At 41.6% G+C, this 26,425-nt stretch overlaps 3 protein-coding genes, 1 long non-coding RNA gene and 1 pseudogene across 8 annotated transcripts in view; 3 read left to right on the top strand and 2 right to left on the bottom strand.

Annotated features, from left to right (window-relative positions):
- Positions 1 to 1,677: 1,677 nt before the first annotated feature.
- LOC146685609 (uncharacterized) lies at positions 1,678 to 20,661 on the bottom strand. 2 transcript variants are annotated; one of them, XR_014916966.1, is made up of 4 exons: positions 20,262 to 20,661; positions 19,687 to 19,840; positions 2,191 to 2,308; positions 1,678 to 1,813 (listed from the first exon to the last, which is right to left on the bottom strand). It is a non-coding gene; the product is annotated as an uncharacterized LOC146685609 (long non-coding RNA). The 2 variants fall into 2 exon arrangements; XR_014916965.1 differs by having other exon boundaries at positions 1,678 to 2,308.
- LOC146685611 (nanos homolog 1 pseudogene) lies at positions 11,441 to 13,207 on the top strand (annotated as a pseudogene).
- On the top strand, positions 16,167 to 19,186 carry neff2 (neuronal intermediate filament family member 2). The gene is made up of 3 exons (XM_085442615.1): positions 16,167 to 17,332; positions 17,801 to 17,925; positions 18,081 to 19,186. The coding sequence occupies exons 1-3, from the start codon at positions 16,325 to 16,327 to the stop codon at positions 18,139 to 18,141; spliced, it is 1,194 nt and encodes a 397-aa protein (XP_085298741.1). The 5' UTR covers positions 16,167 to 16,324; the 3' UTR covers positions 18,142 to 19,186.
- Positions 20,662 to 20,720: 59 nt separating the features above from the next.
- Positions 20,721 to 22,444, top strand: mrps26 (mitochondrial ribosomal protein S26). Its single transcript, XM_085442616.1, has 4 exons — positions 20,721 to 21,108; positions 21,381 to 21,527; positions 21,638 to 21,761; positions 21,847 to 22,444. The coding sequence occupies exons 1-4, from the start codon at positions 20,888 to 20,890 to the stop codon at positions 21,976 to 21,978; spliced, it is 624 nt and encodes a 207-aa protein (XP_085298742.1). The 5' UTR covers positions 20,721 to 20,887; the 3' UTR covers positions 21,979 to 22,444.
- A 2,617-nt stretch (positions 22,445 to 25,061) lies between these two features.
- The window catches only part of loxl3b (lysyl oxidase-like 3b), a 31,192-nt gene continuing 29,828 nt past the window's right edge, over positions 25,062 to 26,425 (bottom strand). For all 4 annotated transcript variants that reach the window (XM_085442612.1, XM_085442611.1, XM_085442613.1 and 1 more), the window contains 2 exons: positions 25,937 to 26,048; positions 25,062 to 25,830 (listed from right to left, as the gene is read on the bottom strand). In XM_085442612.1, coding sequence (XP_085298738.1) covers positions 25,757 to 25,830; positions 25,937 to 26,048 — 186 coding nt within the window. In that variant the 3' untranslated portion in view covers positions 25,062 to 25,756. The remainder of the gene's footprint in view (positions 25,831 to 25,936; positions 26,049 to 26,425) is intronic.

Raw genomic sequence — 26,425 nt, 5'->3', positions numbered from 1 at the left:
CACCGACACGCTTGCACAGATGCGCTCTTAGAGAAATACACACTGGCTCAGTTTCTCTTTCTTTCTTTCTTTGTTTTTTTTTTAATCGCCGAGGAGGAACAAGTGATATCAGATGCACATTTTCCTGCTATAGCTGTTTTATGGTGTTGTTGATGTTTCAAGGGGATTTCAAAAACCATGGAAAACTACAAAAGAGATAAGCAGTGCTATCTTTTTCTTCTTCTTCATGAAAAGAAAGCACAAAAGAGGGAAGGATTTTGAATACTGTTAGATAATGATGTTCTATTTCTGCTCGGTGCAGCTCTTCTGCAGCCTATTATGCGGTAGCCTTCTCACAGCAGCAGTGAGTCCATCACGAGGCAAAAAAGAGTGGAGACAAGCCAATTAGTGCAATCAAACAGCCACTGGAGCTCGCAGAGCAGGCTGGATAGCGGAGCTGCTCAGAGAAACTGGACATAGTTTCTTTATTGTGCGTCGCTCACAACAGCACTGAACAGAGCCGCAGAAAGAGCTCGTAGCTCCAGTAGCTCTGCAGTTATCACAGGCAGAAAACACTGCAGCACAACGCTGCTGAGACATAAAGCCTTCCCCTTCTAATCATAGACAATAGAGTGTATTTCATTAAGCCAGATAATGGTGTGTGCATTTCATTACCATAGATAACTAGGAATATTTAGATGAGGGATGAGGTGCTCATAAAGCGCCAGTTGGTAGCCATGGTAACCTGGATCTTGGCAAACAAAAGAGTCGGGTAGAAATGTTTGCTAGGGGAAGGAAAGAAAAGGGGAGAAAAGAGGGAAGGAGGCAGACAGCGAGGAACCTCGGAGCTAAACACGGTCCCAGGCCAAAGCAACCAAGCCGAACGCTTCCATGTTGTTTTTCCTTCCTCCTCTCTGAAAGAGACTCAGGTGACCGCCGTGATCCTCCCTTTGTTCTCAAAAGTTAAATATTCTTCTCTCTGTAGGATACCCTGGATAATTACATGCTAATGTAGCCGCAGGCCAAATAATAAACTTAATCACCCAAATGTGGAAATCAATGTGCGCTAAGAAAACCTACCCATCCATCGAGCTCCGCTTCTGTGGTTATTACAACCCCCACGTGCCCCGTTCGCACTGCCAGTCAAACCTGACTTTATTTCGAGTGAATTTCAAATGGAGATGCTTTCAGACAATAAGAAGGGCCTTGGAGCCTAAATCAGTCCAAACCATGACCTTGACCTTGGGAGATGGTTTTTCATTCATCCTGTTTCAGGGCTGTCAGCTTGAGAACAAAAACCAGGATGGTTTATATTACTGTGGATGATGCTAAGGCAATAGAAATTCATTTCTTTTTGGCAGCGTGCAACATTAAGCTCTGCTCCACAGATGCGAGTCTATCATTGTTAATGTAGAAACATCATTTGGCAGCTCGAAAATTAAAGGTTGGAGTAAATGACAGCTCAATGCAGCTGATTTGGCACCGGCAAAATAAAACATTGATTACAGCCGCTCACATTTTTCATCATAAATTGCCCAGTCGAGCTTCTATACACTATAATTACAAGCTAAGTCACCACTGTTTCGAATAATTGAACAGATTAAAACATTCATTTTACGCCATCCTCTCACATATTCCTAAATGAACATTTTTTTTAAATGTGGCATCAGAAAACACGTACAGGAAAACTGCTTTAGTTCTAGTTGTTTTGCCATTTTTAGTTACTGCTTTCATTTACAGTACTGTGCAAAAGTCTTGAGCCAAATCTCATTTCAATATTTCTTCCAATTAAATGTAAAAACAAACAATCTTGAGCAGCAGTTCTCCAGGTTCTCTGCACAAACAAAAGAAGTCGTCTCAGCTCCAAAAAGCAATCTACAGCAGATGAACAGCATCTGAAAGTCATGCACTTAAGAAACAGGAAAACATCCAGTAAAAACCAAGAGATTCATCTGAACTGCCTGCTACATCAAAGCCTCATTGCAAATTGTCATACCACAGGACTTACACTGATACACTGTGATATTTTAGCACTTCTTCTCCACTCACCACTTTTCACTCCCCATGTATTTATACAGCATTTTGTATGGGACTAAAGTCACTAAAAGTCCAGGTCTAAGAAATACTGACTGTATATCAGTCTGAACCTGACACTCCTGTGACCAGAAACACTACAACAGATGATGCAGAAAAGAGAAAATAACTACACACCAGCTACACATGGAGTTCAGCCATTAGGTGAAAGCAGATAGGACTCCATATGGTGGGCGATCATTTTCTTGTTACCCCAGCACTCCACATTGGCAGGAATGTAGCACCGCTGTCAGACCTAAAAAAAAATCAGCTTTTTAAACATTTATTTATCCTGGGAGATCTTTTGGAGAGCATACTGAGTATGATTTCTCTAACACCCTGCCTCACATTCAGCTGCACTCATCCATATTTGGGGAGCCTGACTGCAACCTTGATCTGAAAAGCTTGAAGAGCAAATTCAGTTTTTGAGCTGCTATCTCTATTAACGTTTTAAGATCTCATAAAAAAAGGATTTGCATTCTAAGTAGCCTCATCAGGATTATGCATGATTTTAAATTGTATTTAATATAAGACTGGAAATTAGTTTAGACTGAATATGAGTTTCCAGATATGACGCTATGTCATCAAAACTCACTTTATAAATAATATTCACTACTAGCCTTGAAAAACACATCTGAAAATATGGGCTGTATGATGCACCAACTTGCACAGGGAGTATTCGCCCATTGTGAAAAAGCAGGGAGGAACCATTGTCCTGAGATGAGAAAACGATTTTCTCAGATAAACATGGGAAACCAACATGAAGTCTGATATTTCCAGTTAAAACAGGAATGAAACCACAGGTGAAAACACACACACAAACCACAATGAAGCCAGCCTGTGATAGTCAGTCATGATAATGTCGATTCCCCTGATGAAGTATGTGTGGGTGTGTTTGCAGCACCACACTCCAGTCTTGGCCCAGAGTAATAAGATCAGCCTGTTTGGGCCTGACAGGCTGAGCCTCTCTCAGGGTGGCCCATCTGGCCAGCGCCCAAGCCTCGGCGCCAGCCACCGGCTCTACTGTGCAGGGACCCATCTGTGGTCCTGTGTGGTATCGACCACAACACCACCAGGCCTGTTCTCATCCGCACATGGGTCCACCAGTCTGCATATACATGTGAGCTGCAGATGGGATCATAGGTAAACTAACAACAGCAAATTGCTCTTAGTGATTGTTTTAACCTGAGGTTTGATAAGTACAGCAGAAGAAGAAGAGGAAAAGAACAACGAAATGAAATGGGTAAATTTGAACCTCGAACTAGCATTAAGGTCACTAAAACATTTAAAGGTACATGCAGAAAGTCCAGCCTGCCATAGGTTTGAAGAACACGAGAAAGTATTCAAGATTACAAATTACAAGCTCCCACAACCCAAAGAACCCTAAAATGTCTGTGTACCTGACACCACAACAACACCACGCCCGGATGGATGATTCTGTAGATGTACCTACAGACAGGTGGATTTAATGTTGTGGTATATTTCCATACCATGAATAACTGTTTTCACATTTTATTTGAGTTGAGTTAAACAAGGGGTTTGTACCTCTTTAACTACTGAGATAAGCAAACTTTAGTAAAGTCCCAAACCTCCACCTCAATATAAAAGCTAGATCAAATGTGACTATGAAGTATCACATGATAGATGTACAAACCGAGAATGACTTTCCCATTCAGCTATTTAAGCCACAAACCCAAATGAACCCAAAGCTGTTCCCTTTAAGTTTACAGTTTCTTTGTAATTCAGTTTCAGGAAACCAAATGCAAGATGAGAGAGAGAGAGAGCACTGACATGACAGCAGCTGCATAGCTGAAAGATCACAAGAGACAGCCGAGCGTGTGCTGATAGGGCCAAGACACATCTGCCTCAGAGATCTAATGGTCTGGAGGTAGGAGGGATTGAGTTCACTGCATTTTAGAGCTAAACTAAAGGGTTTAAGCACGGAGCAAACAAAGGACAACACTTAACTTGCAATAAGCAGATAATCTCACAACTTCATACACAGTGCACTGAACTCACTTTTACTTTACACTGTAGATGCATGCATATGGCATTGTTAGCGGTGTAACCAAATTTATGTGCTTAATCAGTTAGCTTCCAGATGTAATGGGAATATCACCAAAATACTGGACTAGCTAAACAGAATGATAGCGCTAAATGCCTGAAATAGTTTTGTATATCACCCCCCAGCTGTCAGTTCACTACACTGAGTGGGCAGCTTGAAACAGTCTGTGTTCACCATATGTCAAGATTTTGAAACTGGTAAAGGAAAACTCTGACCTGCTAGTTGTCCTAGGTAGGGAAATTGCTATCATATTAACAGCAATACGCTGCAGACTATGATGAAAGTTTGTATGAAATTTCACGTTAAGCTATGCAAAAGCTCCTGAGGGTTTCTAGCCTGAACCAAAATGATAGACTTGGCTAACCAACTGCTTTTGCCACTGGCCAGTACACCAATTCAATTCAATTTTTCAGTTTAATTTATATAACACCACCCACAACATGAGTTACCTCAAGTGCTTTGTACTGTAAGGTAAAGACCCTTGAAAACCTCAACAATCAGACCACCCCTTGTGACCAAGCACTTGGCGACAGTGGGGAAAAAACAGGGGGCAGTTATCTGTTATCTCTGTGACCGGTTGGGGGTGAGGTGAGGGAAACAGGGCAAAACACATGCCATGGAAGAGAGACAGAGATTAATAATAATTAATGATTAAATGCAGATTGGTGTGTAAACACTTAGGTGTCAACCATCATCAGCAAGGAAAGTGCAACACAGACAAGACTTATTATTGACTCTAGTTCAACTCTTTCTGAGGCATCAGTTATTCATTTTTTTATTATCATGACTGTTTTAAAAGCTTTTTCTGAAAATTAATCTATGAGAAAAGTGTGAAACCGATATCTGTGCAGCTACTTTTTAAGTTTTAGGTCAATTGCGCTGACAATTTCTCTGCAGATCACCTCTGCAACTGAGAAATTCATTACTAAGACTTCAATCTCCACAGCACTGGAACCACAGGATATTAAACCTTTTACCTTTACAGTCTCACCATCTTATAGTGCTTTGTTACAAACCATTAAACTCAAGACGGCTGCATTTATTTAAAGCATCGGTGGCCACAATGGCAATTAAAGCCCAGGCATTATGCTCCAACCATAAAATAGATGTAAATATCAGCATTGTTTTAGCGGAGGCTCTTTCTAGCCTGGCTAAAACGCTACAAACGGACTTCAATCACCACGCAGCCCACTCGCCTGGCTGCACAGTTTAAAAGCTTGACACGATGTGTGGGACAATGGTGGCTCTCGAATGCATTGTGAAAATAAGGCCAATGGAATTTTCCCTGCATCATTAAAAAGGGATTGGCCTGCTCACTGCGTCCATGGAAGTGCCGTTAGTTAACCCAACAAAGGTGCTCTGGCTGGACCCTCAGAGATGAAGGGCATCGCAGGGGCTCAGTGAATCCACTTCTAATCCCCTCTGCCCCATTGTACCGATACACTCTAAGCCCTTTGACCACTTCCCGCTCTAATCTGCAGATTTGGGTGAGTTAAACAAGTTTCTGATCCATGCCCCACAACGTCCCTTCTTCTCTTCCTCTGCTCTCCTTGTGGTGTCATGTTTAGTTACAGCCAGTGACCTCAGCAATGGTCCCTTATTTATTTATTTATTTTTATATATATATATATTTAGGCAACTTTAAAATGGTAAATGGCCTGTATTTGTATAGCACTTTACTTAGTCCCTATGGACCCCAAAGCACTTTACACTACATTCACATACAGGTGATGGCAAACACAGCTGCCCTGGGGCACACCGACAGAGGCTGCCAGACACTGGCGCCACCTTGCCCTCTGACCACCACCAGTAGGCAACTGGTGAAGTGTCTTGCCCAAGGACACAACAACCGAGACTGTCCAAGCCAGGGCTCGAACTGGCAACCTTCTGAATACAAGACAAACTGCCAACTCTTGAGCCACCATCGCCCCATCATGGAAGGTACTTTGCAAAGCAGGCACAAAATGAAAAAGCTTCATCTGCCATTTTATATCATATTGTTGTTTTTACTTCATCTGCCTTTGTTTTTTATGTGGTGACATAGTAACACACTTTTGGCTTTTGGTCAGACAAAATTAGCCAACTGTAGGCTACACAATAGGGTTAAGCAAGCTATGATTTGTTGCCAAACAAACCCTTAATTTCAATTCAATTTCAATTCAGTTTCATTTATACACCGTCAAATCCCAACAACAAGGTGCTTTATATTGTAAGGTAGACCCAACAATGATACATACAGAGAAAAACCTAACAATCATATGACCCCCCCCCCCCCCCCCTATGAGCAAGCACTTTGGCGTCAGTGGGAAGGAAAAAGTCCCCTTTAATAGGAAGAAAACTCCAGCAGAACCAGGCTCGGAAAGAGGCGGCCATCTACAGAAATGACCTGGAATTAGCAATAATCCCAGCCTTTCTTTGAAGATGTGTAAAGTAAAAAAAGAAGAAAATTTGCTGATCTGCTGACTGTTTTATAATTTATCAATGAATCATTTTGCAATATCTGTATATAAAACAAAGAAACTGCCAAACTCCATTGGGATAAGGTGGAACCGTCGTAGGTTTGAGGTGTATGCCAGAGATATCGTTAATTTTAAAACACAATACATGGAACTGCTGATTAATTAGTCCAGCTCTCAATTTTAAGGAATGGATTTTAAAAAGTGTATCGTGGAATCAGCTTTAAATTAAAAAAAAATGTCCACCAATCTCAAGGTGTACATGCAGATGAACAGTGCTTTCAGTCATACCACTTCAGCCATGTTGAGAGGGTATTAAGTACATGTGTGTGAATGCGTGAATGCGTGCTGTTGAGGGGAATGGGTGGAGTCTTGGGGTAAGTAATAGCAGGCGGCATTCAGCGAGTTGGTGGTCGTGACAAAGCACTTGACAGGGCGAAAGACACCCCCTAATTTCAGGCTGACCTTGGCTTGTTTAGCGCTCCCTATTGCTGCTGGTGACATTGACACGTGTCTGGGGTTGGGCTGAATCTAGGAGCTGGGGGTCTTGGGGGTGTGTGCAGATGGATGACCGTTAGGGGCGCAGGCTTATATTCCCACGAGAGGAGGCAGAGGTCAGGGATCAAAGCCCCAACTGATTCCCTACCCTAGTCTGTGTCTGGGGACAGACAGAGATTGGGAATGAAATGAAGCTCAGGCTGGCCACATTATGCAGTTTATGTAATTAATGCAGCGGCAGGAATGGCAGGGGTCGGCAGGAGCGGTGGGTGTTTGTGTGCATGTGTATGTTAGCATTGAAGGGAGTGTTGTGTGTGTCTCTTGTGCCAGGCTGCTGTAGCTTGCACAATGAAGCAGTGCAGCTGGCACAAGATTCACACACACACACACACACACACAAACACACTAGAGTCTAGAGAGGTCTTTTAATTAACGGATTTGTTAATTTTCTATTCAACTTGACAGTGATGAATGGGGATGCAGCGGCTGCCCATCTCTGCCTCGGCTGTAGAGCAGACAGAGCTGCCTGGGAGGCCTCTGGGTACCATCATCTCACTCTGGAGCCGTATTTATGCATGAAGATTTTTTTTAACCCATTGCAAGCCAGAGTCCCTGCATTTATTGTAGCTTTATCTGTGTAAAACAAAGAAGAAAAAACACTAGCTGTGGCTCGCACTCCGCAATGAGCCTGTGTGGAGGCCAGACAGGGCTGTGAAGTAAACACAGTTAAACAATGGCCACATTTTATGTGAACAAAGCAACATTTGTTACTGCTGGTTGGCTACAATGGAAGTAGTGATTACTTATTGTTATCTTGGCCAGTTACCAGTTTAAGCTTATCATTCATTGTTTTCAAGTGACTCTTATTGCTTAAAATGTAAATGACACATTGAAACCTAGTAATTTACCACAGCATATTTCTTATCAATGACGTCCATTTAAACGCAAAATATAGCAGTAACAAAGGCAACGCCCCTTTGTGTTTTCCTTAGGAGCATATTGAATGTAAGAAAATCACATGTGCACAATGTTCGTTAATACGATAGGATATATCAGAGGTGACGATAGCGTTTGATCGTATTACTTCTGCTCTGACGTTACACTTTACACTCACGTTCCAAAAAACATAAATCAAGTACCGTAGGTTTATTCCATCTTTCAGAGAGCAGACCAGCACTGGGCTGCAACTATATTAAAGCTGCAGTAGATGACTACCAGTGATTTAAAATATGTTAGCTTCTCTTAAAGACGTAACATTTAAATCCACAATAAGAGCCACCTTGTTTTCTTTTGTCTTGCTGTGTGGGGTTTGCATGGCTTCACTGTGCCTGCTAGTGAAGCTGCTTCCTCCCACAGTAAAAGACATGCTCTGTGGTTAATTGGTGATTTCAAACTGGCCGTAGGTTTGGATGTGAGTGTGTGTGCTTGTCTCACTTTCTGTGTTGGCCCCATGACAGCTGGGATAGATTCTGGCAGCCCCGTAAGCTTAAGCTAAGAAAATGGATGCAGTTAACTGCACCATGACTTACTAACTAATCAAACATTTCTCTTCTTTACTGCTTTATTGTGTGAAGCACCTGTGAGCTGACCTGTCTTTTAAAAGGCTTTTTATAAATGAACTTGCCTATTCTCCTCTCATGCCAGAAACCTTTCTGCTGTTGCCCTGCTATAGTGTGAGTCTGAAATGAAATCTTCTAATGTAAAAATAAATAAATTTCATATTCATTATCAATACTTCCTTTGTTGCTGCCAAACACGTTTTGCATTAAGAATAATAAAGGGTAGGCCCAAAGCAGCAGAGCCACATGTCATATTGGCCCCCGCGCAATTTATCCATTGTGATATGGCAGCCATTCATCTTTTAAATGCTCTCTCATGATTTCCTTTGTGCATGCAGAGCTGGAGGTGACCTTGAAAAGAGACCATGTGGTGTATTCTGATGATAATTTATTCTCACATACAAGAAACTGTCTCGCTAACATGATTTTCTTCATGCTTTTGCGCCGTCTTACACTCACTGGAAACTTTTGCAGCAGCAGCGAATGTAATCGCTTTTAAAAGAAGCCTTCCCAGGATTTATAGGCCCGTGCAAATTTTGGATGCACGCATATTTTCTTGAAGATTTTGGCATGATTTAGAATGAAACTCACCCCCCCCCTTTTGTGACCCAAATACAGGTCTTATTCCACAATATATATACCCAGCGGCTGAACATGAACCTATAAACAAGCACATTTATAAGGCGCACCAAAGTGGCTTACAAAACGACGCCGTTTCTGTTTTCCTGTAAACGAATCGCAGAATCATATCCACAGACTAAGTCTTAATCTGCAGCAGACCGTTACGGGTTTTATTTCATCAATGAAAACCACAGTCAGAAAATTAATCTGAGCTCCAATTTGAAAATATAAGACATGCAAATGACTTCTGTCTCAATTTTCACTGTCCTTAATATTTCACTTGAGGGTGTGACAAAAATAGTAACACTGTCATTGTCCCAGCAGTCGGGCCAGTTATCAAGCTCTTTTTTTGGGCGCCCTCCTTACAGGGCTTTGACTGACACACACACACACGCGTGCACACACACACACACACACACACACAGATGTGGCACACTCCTTTTTAATGCATATTAATGAAGTTAAACGGCCTGCTACAGGGACGAGACAATGGAGCAGAGGAGGACTGGTTGTGAGCACCAAGCCGTGGGCTCAGGGGAAGCAGAACATGTGCAGCTTCATGCAGAAGTGACAGGTTCATCATCGGTGAAGGATGGAATCTTCTACAGTGGTCAAGCACAAGATGTTTTTTGTGTGTGCGCGCTTAAAGGTCACTGCTTCTTGAGGCGTTACATGACTATGTCCTACACTTTTTGAATTTTCCTAGTTCCACTATGTGGCACTCTTTGATTTTTTGTCTCTTCAGCTACTGATGTATCCCCAACTCATTCAAACTAGAAAGTTATTGTCATTAAAGTTGTATAAGGCATTGCAAAAAACAAACTTTTGGGACTTTTAGTCTAAGGAACAAGCATTAGATCAATTCCCATATGCCCATATGCACAAAAGAGGTTTTGGTTGCTGTAGCGATTCCTCTATCCATATTGGTTATAAGACTCATTCATAATGTGATTCCAGTATGAGATATGGTAGGACAAAGTCTAATATGACCTATTCTTTAAGACACATCATAATCTATTGTTCAGGGCTTGTGACCTCCCTCCCTCCCTAAATCAAAGAGTTCCTACTTGTGACACCTTGTGACAGTTTTGGCATCTTTGTGACTTTTGCTTTTCAGGCTATGTTATATTGATATTAACAAGCCTCGATTCACAAGATGAAGATTAAAAAAGAAGCTAAACAAATATCTTATTTAATGTCATCAAAAGTGCAATAGAGCGCAGATGGAAAATTCAACCCTCCTGCCACGATTCTGTGGCTGTGGAGACAAATCTGAGAAAATAAGTCAAGTCTGCTGTGCTGAATTGAGTCTTTAAGAATGAAAATATAAGCATGTATCATTCAAATGTAAGGCGGTTTGTCGATTGGTGTGACACAAACAAGGCAAGATTATTCTTATGACTCTTGTGTTGCCCTCGGGATTCCCATATATTTGTTTGCCATTCACCTAGGGGTCATTTCTGACCCGAGGACAACACAAGGGTTAAATATGATGCTGGTCTGAGCAGCACTGTTATTAAAAACCAACCAACTACACAAATCCAGTTTGACAAATATCACAATATCTGCATGGATAACAACTTCACCAGGCTGCACTGTAAATCTTTGGTCAGAAAGATCATTCACACTGTTTAGAACCACAATCTGTACTCTCGGTGTGAACTGCTACCATTGGGAGGATGATACAGAATTCTGCAGAGCAGAATGACTTTTTAAGAACTCCTTTGACCCTCTATCACGTAAAATTTTAAAAAGCAGCTTAGAAAAAGTTGTGGAAACAAAAAATACACTGGAAGACAGGTCAAATCCACTCTGATCTATCTATCTATCTATCTATCTATCTATCTATCTATCTATCTATCTATCTATCTATCTATACTAAAAAGCAAAAGGGGGAAAGTAAATTGACAATATGTCATAAAACCAGTCACATCTTGAGTTCAACAGAGTAACAGCTGATTTCTTTCAAACCCAACCAACAGGGTAGCTTACTTTCTTTTAACACAAAGAGATTTCGGTGCTAATCGTCATATTATGGGAGGGGAAATGATTTCCTAGCTCAGTCACTCCCTGCTCTGTAGACCCTCCTATGGGGCCACAGAGAAAATCAACTTGAACCAAACCACGCCCCCGTGTTTTATTCTGGGCAACTTAACAGCGCCTGCATGCTCAATGTTCTGCAAAGTAGACCCAGCAGGAGCAGAGAGAGGAACCCTCCACTGGATCCTCATGCTGACAGCCATCCAATCCAAAACGCCTATTCACTAGTGTGGACGTTAAACTGTGCGGCTCTGACAGGATGGATTTCTTAGACCGCGGTTACCTGGACGCGCGGTCTCCTTATGATTACACCTTTAATTTTTGGAACGACTACCTCGGGCTGTCGACACTTGTCGCCAAAAATAAGATCAACAGTCCGCCCTTCAGCCCTAACTCTATAACCGAGTCTCTTAAAGCGACTTTGGGACTGGAGGACGATTCCCCGGTTTGCTCCTGCGTAATTGGGCACGGCAGGGACACCAACGACGGACCCTTGGACTGCTACTGCGCGGCCCCGAGCTCCCCGCCAATCTCTATCTATGATCTCAAAGAGCGCATCTCGCTTCTCAGGCCATACGAACACCTCGCTAGTGATTCGCAGCTGGGGGACAGAGATACCCCCTCGTACAAGGGAAGCTTCTCTGGCTTCGACCTGCTCGCCATGGACCGAAGACGCAAACAGGCTCAGAGGGGCAAACCGGAGCCCAAAGTGTGCGTCTTCTGTCGGAATAACGGCGCACCAGAGGAAGTTTACGGCACCCATATCCTGAAGACAGTGGACGGCAGAGTGCTTTGCCCCATCCTCCGGGCGTACACCTGCCCCCTCTGCAGTGCCAACGGTGACAATGCGCACACCATCAAGTACTGCCCGCTTTCTAAAGACCAGCCGAGCCAGAGAGTGGCAAAGGGGGGCAGAGCGATTGGCAAACGGCTGAAAATCTTCTGAGCGAGCAGATGAAGTTAATGACGTTTGAGTGGCACTGTCTGAAATTACTAATGTCTGTGGCAGTAAAATCGCTCCATTTGACGCACAAGACAAGTCTGGAAAAAGAAAGAAACGATCTGAAGAAATACGATTTCTATTCTTTTTTTTTTCTTTTTGTACATGTAACAGCTTCATTTCCAATGTTTCTGTCTATACTGTAACTGTGGGCACATAGTTTACACTTGGACGCACTGCGCGTAATATAACCCCCAGCACTCTTTAAAGACTTGGTGATTAAAAAAATGAACCAAAGTACTGTACAGATCGACCTGTGAATGATCGCCTTCATGCTATAATCAGAAGTTGCTGTGTTTCAAGTAACGCAGTGCCAGTGCAAACAGCCCAGCAGTCAGCGGGCTGCTCTTGCCAACATAAATGAATATGCAGCACTCCTGATATGAGGTGAATGTTTAGTCCCACAACCCATTGGCCCCATGGATGTAAGAAGTGTGACAGGCCGTGCAAGAGATGCAAGATCTACTTCTTTATGTCCTGCACATGTTTTTTCTCCCTTCCTTGAGATCTATGTTTTCTACCAAAGGAATACACTTTTTGTATTGCAACTTAGCCTAAAGGTAAATTTCTGTAGTTTATACGTCGCTCATGTCTGATATTCTTTATGTGATTTCGTGTAAATAGGTATCTTACACATTTCAAGTGAATGTAAAACACTGGAGGTGAGATCTGACTTTCATTTCTGTCATATAGTTCAAGTACACACACTGACTTGTTTTTGTTTTGTTTCTTTAAACGTGGAAATGTGCACCTGCAATTCTTGTAAACGTACAAACGATTTTAGCAATGAAAAGCCTGACATTCCAAAGTCTATCTGTCAACTAAAATGTTTTATGTACTTATTTTTACCTTATGTACCACTGGGAAATATATTCGCTGTAAATGACCTCTGAATAAACATGGGATTTGCAGATTTCTTTGACTGTACGAGACTCGCTGACACGATCATGATTATGGTAGCTGTAGGCAGAGCCTGCAGCAGGTGATGACAGCATCTTAAGTTGAGCGTATGCTGTCAAAGGTAAGTGGGGAAATACATTTATTCACAAAACTATTTCATCTGGAACCATCTACAGCTGCCACACTGACATGCAGTGCAACTGCGCCACCTAGTGCTCAAAGCCTTGAACGCTTGAATGCAGATATCACTAAAACGTCTTTAGACAAAACTTTAAGTCATTCTTTCTCTTTTTATTTTTTAAATTTAGGGTCTATGTGTCTCTTTTAAAGTCCGCTCTGGTTGATAACATTTTTTAAGCGCTGATCTTATTACAGAAACCCCCTAAAATCTTCATTCAGATGGGTATGTTATTGTTTTCACATCCGCCAAGTAGGTCATGTGACCGGCTCAGTTTTCTGCCTAAGCATCTTTTTATTCATAGAATTTGTAAAAGAAACAAAAAACAAAATAATAAAATAAAAAATAAAATCGGAGTTTCAAGTTTTGATCCAGGAATTTTTTAAGGGATTTATTATCGTCATGAGATGAGGTAAAATCATATATTATCTTATATGTACATGTAATATCGTCACAAATACATTAAATTAAAAAAACCAAAAAAACTGAAAGACGTTCTCTTGATGTTCTCAAGAAAATATTCCCAGCTCATCTGGATCCAGATATCCTACTGAATAAGGACTGGATCTAAGTTCATGTGTGGTGTGGAGGAATGCACTCTAGGACTGGTCTTTATTGCTTAAGTGAATATGGTACTTTAAATATGGAATTCACCCTTCCACACCTGAACCATGAAAGATTTCCCAAAAAATCTTTCAGGGGGGCGCATGTGATATCATGTCATGGTTGAGGAAGCAGATAATATCACTTCACCCTCCACTGGTCACGGCAGATGGTTGGACGTCCCTGAGCCTGGTTCTGCTTGAGGTGTCTTCCTGTTAAATAAGAGATTTTCCTTCCCACTGTTGCCAGGTGCTTGCTCGTTTGATTATTATGTTTTCTTCTTTCTAGCTCTTTAACTTACAAAAACACTTAGAGGCGACTGTTGTTGTGACAACTGAATTATATAATATCATTAATGGCTGTGTTCAAACATCTCAGTGAGACATGACAGGACACGGAAACAAAAGCAGCATAAGGAGTCTGTTATTAAATGGTTTACATTTTAAAGCCTTATGTTTTCTTCTAAATCAAGACTATATTTTGTTCAGGATTATTCACAGACCCTTTTAGCCGAGAGCATTTTCATTGCAAAGAATTACAGCTGGTATTTGGCAGAAACTCCTAAATAAAACTTGTGCAGTAAAAGTCTATAGATTTCTGTAATAACTGTCACATATTTTATGAAAGATATTGGCAGTAACATTTTTGATATATAATGTTGTTTTTACAAATCAATTTGAATTGAGCTAACGCACTGACCACAGCAGAGACTTAGAAATTTAACACATTTTGCTTCTCTCTAATATAATAACACTTATGCATTTCACACAGAAATATGTAAAACAACAATCCAATAGCCTCTATTGGGGACTACAGTAAACTACAACGTTACCAATAATGTTACTTCCATGCGGTATAAAGGCCGAATGCTGCCACCTAGTGGCACCGTGTAGCTTATCAGTGTTTTTTAAGGTTTAAGTTAAAATGTGACGTTTAAAATACTCATAAAAGCACCAAAAAAAAAAAAAAATAGTTTTCCCGCCTAATAAAAAAAACCCTTTAATATAAGCAATAAAGCATGGCACTTCATTCTCAAAATGTTTTGTGAGTATCTTGCCTTTCACAGGATGCTGGATGGATTCTCAAAGTTGTAACAGAGTTGTCTTTTTTTAAATGTTTTGCAGACCTTGCTGACATCTGTAGAAACATTTGCTGTGAAAAACAGAGTAAAGTGTTTTCTTTAATGGCCAATAAACATGAGCAGGAATTGTAACCATTCGCTAGATCAGCCTGATGCCTCTTTTTAAGTAAATACTAAGGCTGATTAGGCATAAACTCTGACTCATCTCTGAGTGTTAAACAGCCGGAGGGTTTCTGTGTGTCAGCACATACAGATACTGTAGCACTTTCTTCTTCAGTGGTGTCTCCCACACACACTGTCAGAGTCAGGACAGCTGAAGAACATCCCTGACTCATCAGTTTGCATTAATTAGATCAAACAGATATGTCTACAGACACTCTGGAAATAAAAGTAGTATAAGGGTAATTGTAGGAGGGTGTATATCTACAAAGATCTTTCACAGCAACAGCACAGATGGCAGTTAAGAAAGACGACAATCTAGAGGAAACGTGAATAAGTAATTGTTTGTTAAATATCTCAAAAAGCAATAACCAACAATGAACCATGTGTTCAGTTCCTATTATTATTATTTTTTTAAATGTAGTACACGTCCACCACAAATCCATCTGATGTCATCTATGTATTCATCTCTGTAGTAATTATTAAATATTGTTCCCTGGAGCATTAAATGCTTTAAATAACTGTCTGTTCCTTATGGTATATGCCCTTATTCTCTCTATTACTAGTACTATTGATTTTCTCTGACTGGGTTGGGGAGAAGTCTTTGTTTCAAGTCATTTTCATATGTTCTATCCCAGGTTTCTTTTATATTTAATCTAAGCAAGTACCCTGCTTGATAATGCAATTGAGCCTGTGCTGAGCGTATAAAGTAAAATACCACCTTTGGGAATTTATAGAGGGATAACAATGATTGATTTCAATGCTATTTTGGAGCACATTAAATAAAAATCTGCCCTACTGCACATTCACTGCCTGCTGTGGCTGAAAGTGAATCTCCAAACCAAGCTGCTCTCGCTTCACTGCAGCAGCCTGCTATTGGCCTGGTGAATGCTGACAGCGCTGATGTTTCTCTGTGTTGGAGGGGGGGAGCAACGTGACTCTATAAAAGCTCAGGATCTGCAGCATCACTGAACTGGTGCAGTGCAAAAGCGCTCACTCATCCACACCGATGGTGTGCAGAACAAGGGGGACATAAAAAAAAAAAACCTTCTGAAACATACATTTCCTTTTCTTAAACAAACAAACAAAAAAATCCACAACAAAACTTCATCATGAGCTACGATTCCTTCTTCTCCACCCGCCGCCCTTGGGACAGCTACAAAGGCTCCCGAACCACCACCAAATCCTCCGTGTCTTCATCTCTCTACCCTTCTTCACGAGCTCCTCCATCTGGTAAGAGGATCCTAAGGACCTCCTCCTCTTCCTTTCCAGATGGATCTCAGAGGATGAACCTGGCTCAAGCCAGCTCTCTAAACACAGAGCTGCTGGGCCTGCGCTCCCAGGAGAGGGCACAGCTTGTGGACCTGAATGATCGATTCGCCACCTACATTGAGAAGGTGAGGCACCTCGAGCTGCAGAACCGAGCCCTACTGGCTGAACTAGATGCGCTGAAGAGGCGGCAGAACGATCCGTCCCGTCTGCAGGCGCTCTATGAAGGTGAGGCACGGAGTTTGAGGGCCATGATTGACTCAGAGAATGGGGAGAAGATGAGGATGGAGGCAGAGAAGGACTACCTGCGCGATGTGTATGAGCAGATGAAGGAGCGCTATGAGGAGGAGGCACAGCGGCGCATGGATGCCGAGGAGGCCCTGCAGAGGGCCAAAGAGGAGGCGAGCAGGGCCGTGGTCTACAACTGTGATGCAGAAGCCACTGTGGCCTCCCTGTGCGATGAGATGGTGTTCCTGAAGAAAGTCTTTGCAGAGGAGCAAGCAGAGCTGCAGGCCCAGCTGCAGGTGGCCAACATCAGCATAGACATGGAGGTGTCCCGGCCTGATCTGTCCACCGCGCTGCGAGACATCAGGGCTCAGTACGAGCGGCTGGCGCACAAGAACATGCAGGCCGCCGAGGAGTGGTACCAGAGCAAGTTTGCAAGCGTGGCAGAGATGGCCAGCAAAAACAACGAGGCCGTGCACGCCATCCGGGAGGAGACCATGGAGTACCGGAGACTGCTCCAGTCCCGCTCCTCGGAGATCGAGGCACTCCGGAATGTCATCGACTCCCTGAATAAGCAACTGGAAGATCTGGAAGAAACACAGGCGAAGGAGGTGGAAAAGTACCAGGTGAGGCAAAGAACCAGGGAAATTAGAGCCTGCATAGGGAGAATGGAGCTCAGCCTTATTCTCCAACATGCATTTTATTTTCAGACTTACAGCCTTCTTCCTTTGGCTATTTTTAGAGTCTTTCTTCTGAAATAGTGCTGCAGAGAACTGAAAAGGTGGTGTTTACATGGTTAACCAGCACAGCTAAAAAGGAAGCTCAGAAAGCAGCAAGAAGAAATGATGTTTCTTTCATCTACAGGATGACATGTAGATATATTCTCTGCAGCAGCTAACCCTCCCTGTGCTCTACTGCACAGCAGGAAATAATGACAGGCTCACAGTGCAGGTGAACGTCTGCAAAGTTAAAGTCGAAACAAACTGGGAGAGCACACCAAAGCAGCTACTCTCGCTTACCATTGCCCTGCTTGAAGCAGACTGTTGCTAACTGTGACACTTAAACTGAGCTGAAGTGGTTTTTTACTTTTACAGATGAGGATAAGTGAGCTGGAGCGCAATATTGCTGAAGCTAAGCAGGAGATGGCGCGCTACCTGAGAGAGTACCAAGACCTTCTCAATGTGAAGATGGCCCTTGACATTGAAATAGCAGCATACAGGTGACACACACCCTTCTTCCTGCTCATCTACACCGACAGTGTTTGTTTTCAGTAAAGTTTCATGATCTTTTTTCTTACTTTATCTTCATTTGTCTTACTTCAGCTATATATAAAGACATAAACAGCAAACAATCTGTTTTCCTTTACTTTCACAGGAAACTCCTGGAGGGGGAGGAGATTCGTCTGGCGTACCCTTCCCTTCCTGCTCTAAATTAAAACCCTAAATGCCACCGACCCTGGCATAAATCGAGTATATCTTCTTACCCGTTCATCTTTAAGCTGAACATCCTGAGAATTCCTCCCTAACATGACCTCTCTCCCTCTTTCATGCTCTTCCCTTCGCTTTCCCTGCAAAATTTATTTCATCTTTACCCAAAAAATCCCAAACTACAAATCAAAGCTCACCTTTCTCAAGACCGCTGTGCCCTTGTGCTAAACAAGAGGTCCACCAGAAGTCCCCCTTCTTCTACACACATTCTGACACTACACATCAAGTAGAAGGCAAACTGCGAAGGGCAGAGTGGCTGCACTGCATTAGTTACACGTCTGCGTTGGACAGCAGCGTTGTTTTGGTGGAGTTCCTCTCAGTCAGACACGTATGACATTCAAGACAACAGTAGAGTAAACCATCTGACCTTTCCGAACCCTCGTTGTGCAAACACCTGACCAATTGTTTGTTAACGAGGATGTAAAAAACCCAACCTATAACTCTCAGTGCTTGGATTTTATATGTGTTTGAGCTGATTTTCCTCAAGGAACTCTTCCAATCAATGAATGTCCTGCATCCCTGGTTTTGTAGTAGTAGTAGTTGTATTAGTAGTCAGTGAACCAGTAACCTTAAAATTTTCTTTTCATTATGTTATCGAGTCATTTGTGTCCTTTTTAGTTTGTCTTCCTCTGCATTGACGTCTACACAAAAGCTGTAAGCAACAAATCAGAGTGAATTTGGGCCTTCCTACTTTTCAGCAAAAACCAATCTGGACATTTAAATGCTGCAGAAGACTAATTGTTACTGGTTCCACCTTATGATCACGTACTGTGTCTTTGAGTCTAACTACACTAGATTTGTTTTGTCCTGTAAGTTCATTCCCAGCTAACCAGTGAAGCCGAAAGATAACTGCAGGAGCTCCTTGTTGTTTGTCTGCTGATCGTAGATCTATGTGGTGCTTTACATCTGTGAAAGTAATACAAAGTCTGCACCTGTAACTGGTGTACCTGTAACAGCCGGCAACAAGCTGAATAAACATATAACTCACCTGCAGCATGTGTCATATTTTTTAGTTTCATTTCACACCTTTAAAGATGTTTAGGAGACAAAAAGCTAAAGCACACACCCTGACATCAATGCAGCCTAATTTTAGCTCCAGATGCAAGTTAATAAACTTACCTGTTAGGCATTAGCAGTTGAATGACACCTTCTAATGTCCAAAATACATATTAAAGGTAAAAAAAACTTTTAATCACCAATTTACAAAGCTCAACATCATTCCTTAGTAACACAAATGTGTCCAAAATAATGTCTCATTCAATCATATTTGGGGTTTTGTCAAATATTAAAGACATTCTGGGAAATTAGAAAATAAAATGTGCAGGAATGATAAAATAATTGCAACTACCATTTGATACCTGAGACCAGGTTTGTTTTTTTTATTTGTGTTTAAGGCTGCTGTAAATATCCTACTTGAAAATCCCATATAACAGTAAAAATGGTGCCATTTTGCTGTTTAAGATTGCATTCCCACACAGTTTCTTTTTACTTACAGCGCTCAATGTCACCGACCGACACACAGCGGCACTGCACCATTTCCCATCATTCCATGCTGCTGGTAAGGCGTCTCTACCTGTAATGTGTTGATATATTGCCTCAGCAGGATCATCAGTCACCGGTCTGACATCAGGCGTCAAGCTGCTCAACCTTGAAAGAAAGAAGAAGAATCACGAAGACAACAAATGTATACATACAGCTATATTTCCTCTTAAGTGGGCTGAACTAATGAAGCTATTGCCTAAAAAGCTTTCAAAATACACATCAAAATTTGTTTCTTTCAATGTAAAGAAGCTTAACTACACATTTAATCTCTCAGATCTTTTTAAAGGTGTAATTTCAATAATACTTCCTGCAGTAAATTAAAGGAACATGTCAGCTGGGTTCACACTTTAAAGGAAATAAAGAAATGTAGGACAATTATTTGTGAATTCACAGAAACAATTCCATTACTTTTTAACAACTAGGAATTTTTATTGTAAATAGTGAACAGGAAGGAACGTTTCTGTTATTAAAATGAACAGAAAAACTAATTTTCCTGTAATTAACCTTCATCCAGAAGTCTACTTACTCTGGTGTATGACAGGTCATAAGTTATCTCTTCTTCAGTAAAAACACTAAAACCAAAAATTTAAAATACAGTTTAAGGTTCACCATAAATGGCCTCCTCCTCTGAAAGTTCCACATTTTCCACAAAGCTATCCACGGGCCGGACTGGACCCTTTTTGTCCATTTGACACCCCCTCTGACTTATAATTATTCACAATTCTTAATTGAAATACTCCACAAACGTGAAATTATTATCCCACTGAAAATGTCAATCCGAGAGATATCAATAAAATAATATAAAATATTTTTCGTAGAAATGGCTTTACTCTTGTGTCTCACGTTTAATATATTTAGAAAACAGCGTGTATTACGCTGTTTAACCTAGTTTGTTATCTTGATAACTATTGATAGCTTATTCTGTACCTAACTAACCTTTGCTAACCTCCAGGAGGCAGTCAAGCATGCGCAGCTCGTTCGTTGCTAATCACTTCCGCTGGTCAGAGGGCAGCAAAATGGCTGCCGTGTTAGGTCGATAACATTTGTGCCCTAATGTTAACCTAGACCGCAGATTTCAAACTCAAATGCTCTCATTAAGCGTTACATTTAGCATCTAGGAATCGGCACCTGTTCCCATATTTAGACGCTGACATGTTCCAGGTAATCGGCGGGAGGAGCGTGCAGGTGGCGCGGCTCTTAGCGCCCAGGAGTGCCGTGCTCGTGGAAGCTGTCCGGGGCCGAAAGTCTCGCACCGACCCGGTAGCCAAGTCCAAAGAAGGGCGAATCAAAGTGCCTCCCCCCGTCGATCCGGTGGAGATGGTAGTTCTCAAAGAGAGATACACGGAATACAAGCTGATCATGAGGGCGCTCCGGTACGTTTAAACGACAGTATGTCAAAATCAGTTTCCCGTGACAAATAGTCACTCCAACTTAGTGAGCTCCCCGTCAGTCTTAAAGATATTCTGTGTTGCTTTAAAAAAGCTGAACTCGAACACGACTTCGTAAACAATTTCTCGAACCTCTTACACACAAATCTGTGACTAAGAGTGTCTCAGAAACATGAAACGATACATGCTTGGTGTACGTTAAGATTTGGAGTAAAGACAGTGTGATTGGAGTATTTAGTTTTCTTTATGTGTGTCAGTTTGGAGTTTAAGGAGGAGGTGCTACGAAAGAAGTACGAGGAGGAGACGGGCTCCCAGGCGGAGGAGAGGGCGAGGCAGGAGGCGGAGGAGCACCGAGCCCTGATGGGCTGGAACAACGAGGAGAACCTGCGCATGCTGAAAGCCAGGTGAGCAGAAAAGATGACATGAATACACTCTTTGTGTCTTTCTTCCACTTGCAGAATGGAAACTGTCTCATTCTAAAAGTGATGTTTTTTTGGGGGGGAAATCATTTCAGAATTCTGAGGGTCCAGAAAGAAGCAGAGGAAGCTGAGCGCAAGAAGATTGAAGCTGCCATTCAGCGGGAACAGGAACAGCAAGAATTCATCAAAGAAAAAGAGAGGGAGATTTTGCAGCTGCAGGTAGGGGTTGTTTCTGCATCCAAACTATGCAAGTAGAGCAAAGGGAACATAGTGATAAACTGACAAAACTTTCATTTTCTTTCAGGAGGAAGTAAAGAACTTCATCACCACGGAGAACTTGGATCAACGAATCGAGGAGGCACTGGACAATCCAAAGAATTACAACTTTGCCGTTAACAAAGAAGGGAAAGTCATCAAACAGACAGTCCTGCAGTGAAACGACTGGATGCACAGACATGACTCTGTTGTGGTCCGGACTAATCCGGCAGTTCAGTGATCCAACTCCCTCTGGAGGAGCATTTCAACACCTTTAAGCTGGAAAAAAAATCTTCTTTTAAACATTTCCGGCGTGGCATCATCCGCTCACAGCTGGACCTAGTAGTTTCACCTCAAGGTCACACAGCCTTTATTTTCCCCATGTGTCTGCTTCATATGGTCCCTTATTTAAGTCATGCGTCACCACAACATGTAATCATTGCTGGCATTTGTCATGAGTTTTAGGGTAAATTAATGTAAACAGCATTGAAATGGCTGCTGAAGAACGGGACTTCATTTTTCTGCTTCATTTTGGAGGCTAAGGACCATTACACACCTACATGGTCAGGATCTGTTTATATTGACTTCATGATGATAACTGGTCTTTATGTTGAACCATGGTATTAAAATGCATTTTCTTACCTTGATTGCACATGAAATTTAATCTGATTTCAATATGCACAAAACTTAGGCGGGTCTCTCCCTAAAGGTTCAAAACCCCGATCTGTGCAAGTACAATCTGAGGTTCAATGTTAGCTCTACATTTCCTGTGTCAGGGATTATAGTCCAGTGAAATAATTAGCACGACTCAACAATGGTGCATTCTGCATGCTGAGTAGGATATTGAGTCGTATTATATACATGCATGCATCCTCTGGTAACACTGAGCAAGAGGTCTCATCCCATGTACCGCCATTCTGAGATAATGTTACCTGAGAGAACTTAGATTAAATCGGCTCAAAAGTAAAGCTCAGTCGCACAAGTAAAAATAGGACAGCAGCTTCCATGTAGCTACACAAACTATAAATGAATACATTAGTGGCTTGCGGTGACTAAATGTTTGTTCACGATCCGACTGAGCCTCTGTCAGTGACAGCAACTCCAGGGGTTTCGACTCAACTGGCTACCAGCTGATTGTATTCTGGTTATGTTCCTATACAAGAGGAAGGTTGCTGAGTGGAAAAGTAATCGTTACATGTGAATTTCTGTCTATGCAGACATCAAAAATATTGGATTTTCGATCATTTTTCACAGTTATTTGCTTTACTATCACAAACAGATTGCATGTAATTGCCAAATTGTTTGCCAATAGAAGCTTGATTCCATCTTACAACAACATTCATGGCAGTTTTGGTGACAATCTTATTTGCCATCCAAAATAAACCCCCCAAAACTGAAGTGAGATAACGTTATGTCACTGGATAAAACAGATTCTGACTAAATTTAACCGAGGACATAATTTAAAGTTGAAATTAAGGTGATAAATCATAATATATTTATTGCAATACTCAGCATATTGCAAAATGTTGAAATTTGCAATAATATAATGTGAGGTATCTGGCGAGTCCCACCTCTAAATGTTAAATCTGAACAAATTTTCAGATGGGGAGGTGTGTAAAAGTATCCCCAGTGACGCTCAGGCTTCAGGCTGCTTTTTAAAGGCTCCCTTTCAGCTTTTCAGCTTCCTTTTTCCTGCTTTTGGCTCCTTGTGATGTCAGTGAGAGTCCATATCCTCTCTTCTCAAACACAGCAGCCTCACCTACCTGCTGTTTACCCTTAAAGAGAGAGATGAGCTAGTATGGCTTGTTTCAGATAGATGACAGACCGAGGGGCTGCTCCAATAAGGATTAGTTTGAACTGTGAATGATGTAGAGCTACCCTAGTAAACCTTAGAGGGGGGAAAGAGATTGAGGCATCCACTTGGAGTGGATGCACTTTTAGCTGCAGCCCTCTGGGTGGCGCCCATCTCTCTGCATGGGCCTGTCTGATTACTCAGTAGAACATTAGCCAGCTTATGTGTGTGACACCGCTCTGCTGAAGCGGCGTAATCCTCTTCTGTTAGGCCAGGTGTGCAGGCTGATGAGATGATGATGACAGGCAAAAACCTCAAGAGAAACCCAAGCAGCCAGCAGCAGCTGAAGCAAGAAAAGGCCACCAATAACATTACATATAAACACAGAGTGTTCCTTTATTGTTTAGTAAACCTGGAGGATTTTCCTTGTTATTTCGTTTCATTTTTGGTCCTCATGCTGCATTGATAGAGTGCACAAAATGATTAGGAAATTCTGCATTTATCCTGTTATTCCCAAATAGCTTCATTTTTAAACCACGTTTCCATGATATCATACATATTAACCTGCTCTAATATGTAAGCAGAAACTTTCTATGGTTCCACCTTCTTCAGTGGATCCCGTACATTTTTGTTTCATATATTATGTATCACTGTACATTAAACATTTCTGTTATTAAGCAATTTCAAAGTGTTAGGAAGCTGCAATGGCCTTTTTTTGTGTGTTTTCTTACACTATAGACACAATTAAGTGATTAATAATCACATTCAGATCTTACAAACAGGTGCATACCAGCTCTGCTGCTGAGCCGCTGCAATGTTGCGCACACGGTTGATGTGATTAGTAAGGGAGGTTAACGGGATTGTTCCACCGCGGGCAGTGAAGACTGAGATTAACAGTGGATTGATTTGAACTCTGGGCTTAGAAGCACACAGCTGACAACTGGTTTGAGAGCTCTGTCTTAGTCAGCCCACCTGATTTTCTTTTAATTTAACTGAGCAATCAGCCCTGCAGACCTCTTTGTCTATCTGCCAGATGGGTTGGAGGATTCCTGCCTGTCTTTATAAAATAGGCTTAGGTTAACAGATCATCTTTTGAAAAACTCATATATCTATCATACTTTAAATCAAAATGATCTTTGACCATAATCTGACTCTTTACTGCTGCAGTAGGTCATTGTTGGATTTGTGCAGTCAGCTGCTGGCTCAGTGCGAGGAACCAAAACAAAAGTGCTATTGTTCTGTTGGAGCATACCGTTGGAGCAGTGGTCCACATGACCACAAAATAATTGCGGGAAAAGTAAAATACCAGCATGATACAATACCAGAGACCATTTTTTTGTAACACCAAAGTATGCTGCTTTTTTTCCACCGGTGTGGCTGGTATATCTGTAGCAGACTGTGTTTACAGGCACTGAAAACAGCTGCTTTACAGCTTCAGTATTGTTGCAGTGAATCATTCCCAGTCAAACGAGTCTCAGGAGGTTTTTCTCTGTTTTATTTGGTGCAGCAGATGTGATTACATCAGAGTAAATACAACAAATCTAACTGTAACTGTAGCTTTCTTTGGCCTTTGCCCATTAATCTCTCAAAGATTATTAAAGTACGTGTGTGCACTAAAGCTAACGATGGCTTCAAACTGGTCCAAATACTGCTGTTGACCCAGAATGATTCTTTAGTGCCTCCATGTTGGCAATAAATACATTCACAAAATACTGTAAACACAAAGGCAGATGTTATTACTTAAACAAGCGGTTTAAAAGCATCTCTGTATATATATATATATATCTGCAAAACATTGAAGCTTTTCTCTTTATGGTGATTTAAAAAAATGTAAAAAACCCAGTCATAACTCATAAACAGAACAGAATATAAAAGGTCGATCATACACAGGAGACTGTCTCACTGACTTTATAAAATTTTAATTTGCAGTAAAAATATAGCACGCACTCACCTCAGACTACACGAAAAATTACCACTTGAATATTCAAGTAAAATAATTCACACGTAGAGCACACGCTCGCTGCTTCAGTGACTACAAATCTAGAGATATGTGGCGGGGATCCGTTTTAGCACCTGAAGACAAAAGGTTTGTGTCTTTCTTTCTGAGTTAGTGAGGTGTATCTTTATTCCCGCTTTGGTTTCTAAGTTGCTGGGAAGTTACTGGCGATTAAGAAATCTTGTTATTCAGCTGTCCGGGATATTTCTCAAATCTCCTCTCTGCCTCCTCGCTCAATGCATCCCCTGCAGGGAGATCAAATAATCAGTAAAGGTGGTCAGAGATGCCAATAAGAGTACATTTTATTATCATTATCATTATCTGGTAGTCTCACTGCTTTCCACTGCTTACCAATGTGGCAGTTGTGGAACCAGATCCGATGTCCGTCGTACTTGCAGTTGCACTTCATGGCGTTGTTGGTGAAGTCGCTCTCAGCCACTTCATAGTTTGGATTGATTACAACCTGAACAGAGGAGAAGTATTAGATAAACTATTCTTACTCTGTTGGTTTTATGGTCAGACAAGCTGTGTGACCCAAAACTAAGTATACTAAGCACACGAAAATGCAGAATATATGCAGAATTGAGTATAAGAGAAGTTAAAGAGAAGAGTTCCCCATAGAAAAAGAGCGATGAAGCTGTACTTTATTCCCTGGACCTGAAAACAGGACTTTCAAAGAAATAAAAAAAGAAAACTATGGAGATCAACTTTCTTAATCTGCCCTGTAGGTGTTATTATGTGTGGAGCTCTTTAAAAAATTAAGTACTTTTTTATTTCCTGCAGAGAAACACTGAGATTCAGTCCTGCAAAAAACAAAGGTAAGAAGCTAAGTATACCCCA

The sequence above is a fragment of the Copadichromis virginalis genome, linkage group LG19 (assembly GCF_057382275.1).
Source record: "Copadichromis virginalis isolate Kocher_CV1m ecotype Utaka linkage group LG19, C_Virginalis_male_GT1.1, whole genome shotgun sequence".
In the NCBI taxonomy this organism is placed as follows: domain Eukaryota; kingdom Metazoa; phylum Chordata; class Actinopteri; order Cichliformes; family Cichlidae; genus Copadichromis; species Copadichromis virginalis.
The sequence above is the reverse complement of the archived record's forward strand: the minus strand, read 5'-3'. Positions and strand labels throughout refer to the sequence as shown.

Bases quoted from the DNA above. Each gene is read 5' to 3' on its own strand.
- neff2 (XM_085442615.1), top strand. From the start codon at position 16,325: ATGAGCTACGATTCCTTCTTCTCCACCCGCCGCCCTTGGGACAGCTAC. The intron at 17,333-17,800 runs GTGAGGCAAAGA...TTACTTTTACAG, and splicing joins AGGAGGTGGAAAAGTACCAG to ATGAGGATAAGTGAGCTGGA. The intron at 17,926-18,080 runs GTGACACACACC...TTACTTTCACAG, and splicing joins ATTGAAATAGCAGCATACAG to GAAACTCCTGGAGGGGGAGG.
- mrps26 (XM_085442616.1), top strand. From the start codon at position 20,888: ATGTTCCAGGTAATCGGCGGGAGGAGCGTGCAGGTGGCGCGGCTCTTA. The intron at 21,109-21,380 runs GTACGTTTAAAC...TATGTGTGTCAG, and splicing joins CTGATCATGAGGGCGCTCCG to TTTGGAGTTTAAGGAGGAGG. The intron at 21,528-21,637 runs GTGAGCAGAAAA...AAATCATTTCAG, and splicing joins CTGCGCATGCTGAAAGCCAG to AATTCTGAGGGTCCAGAAAG.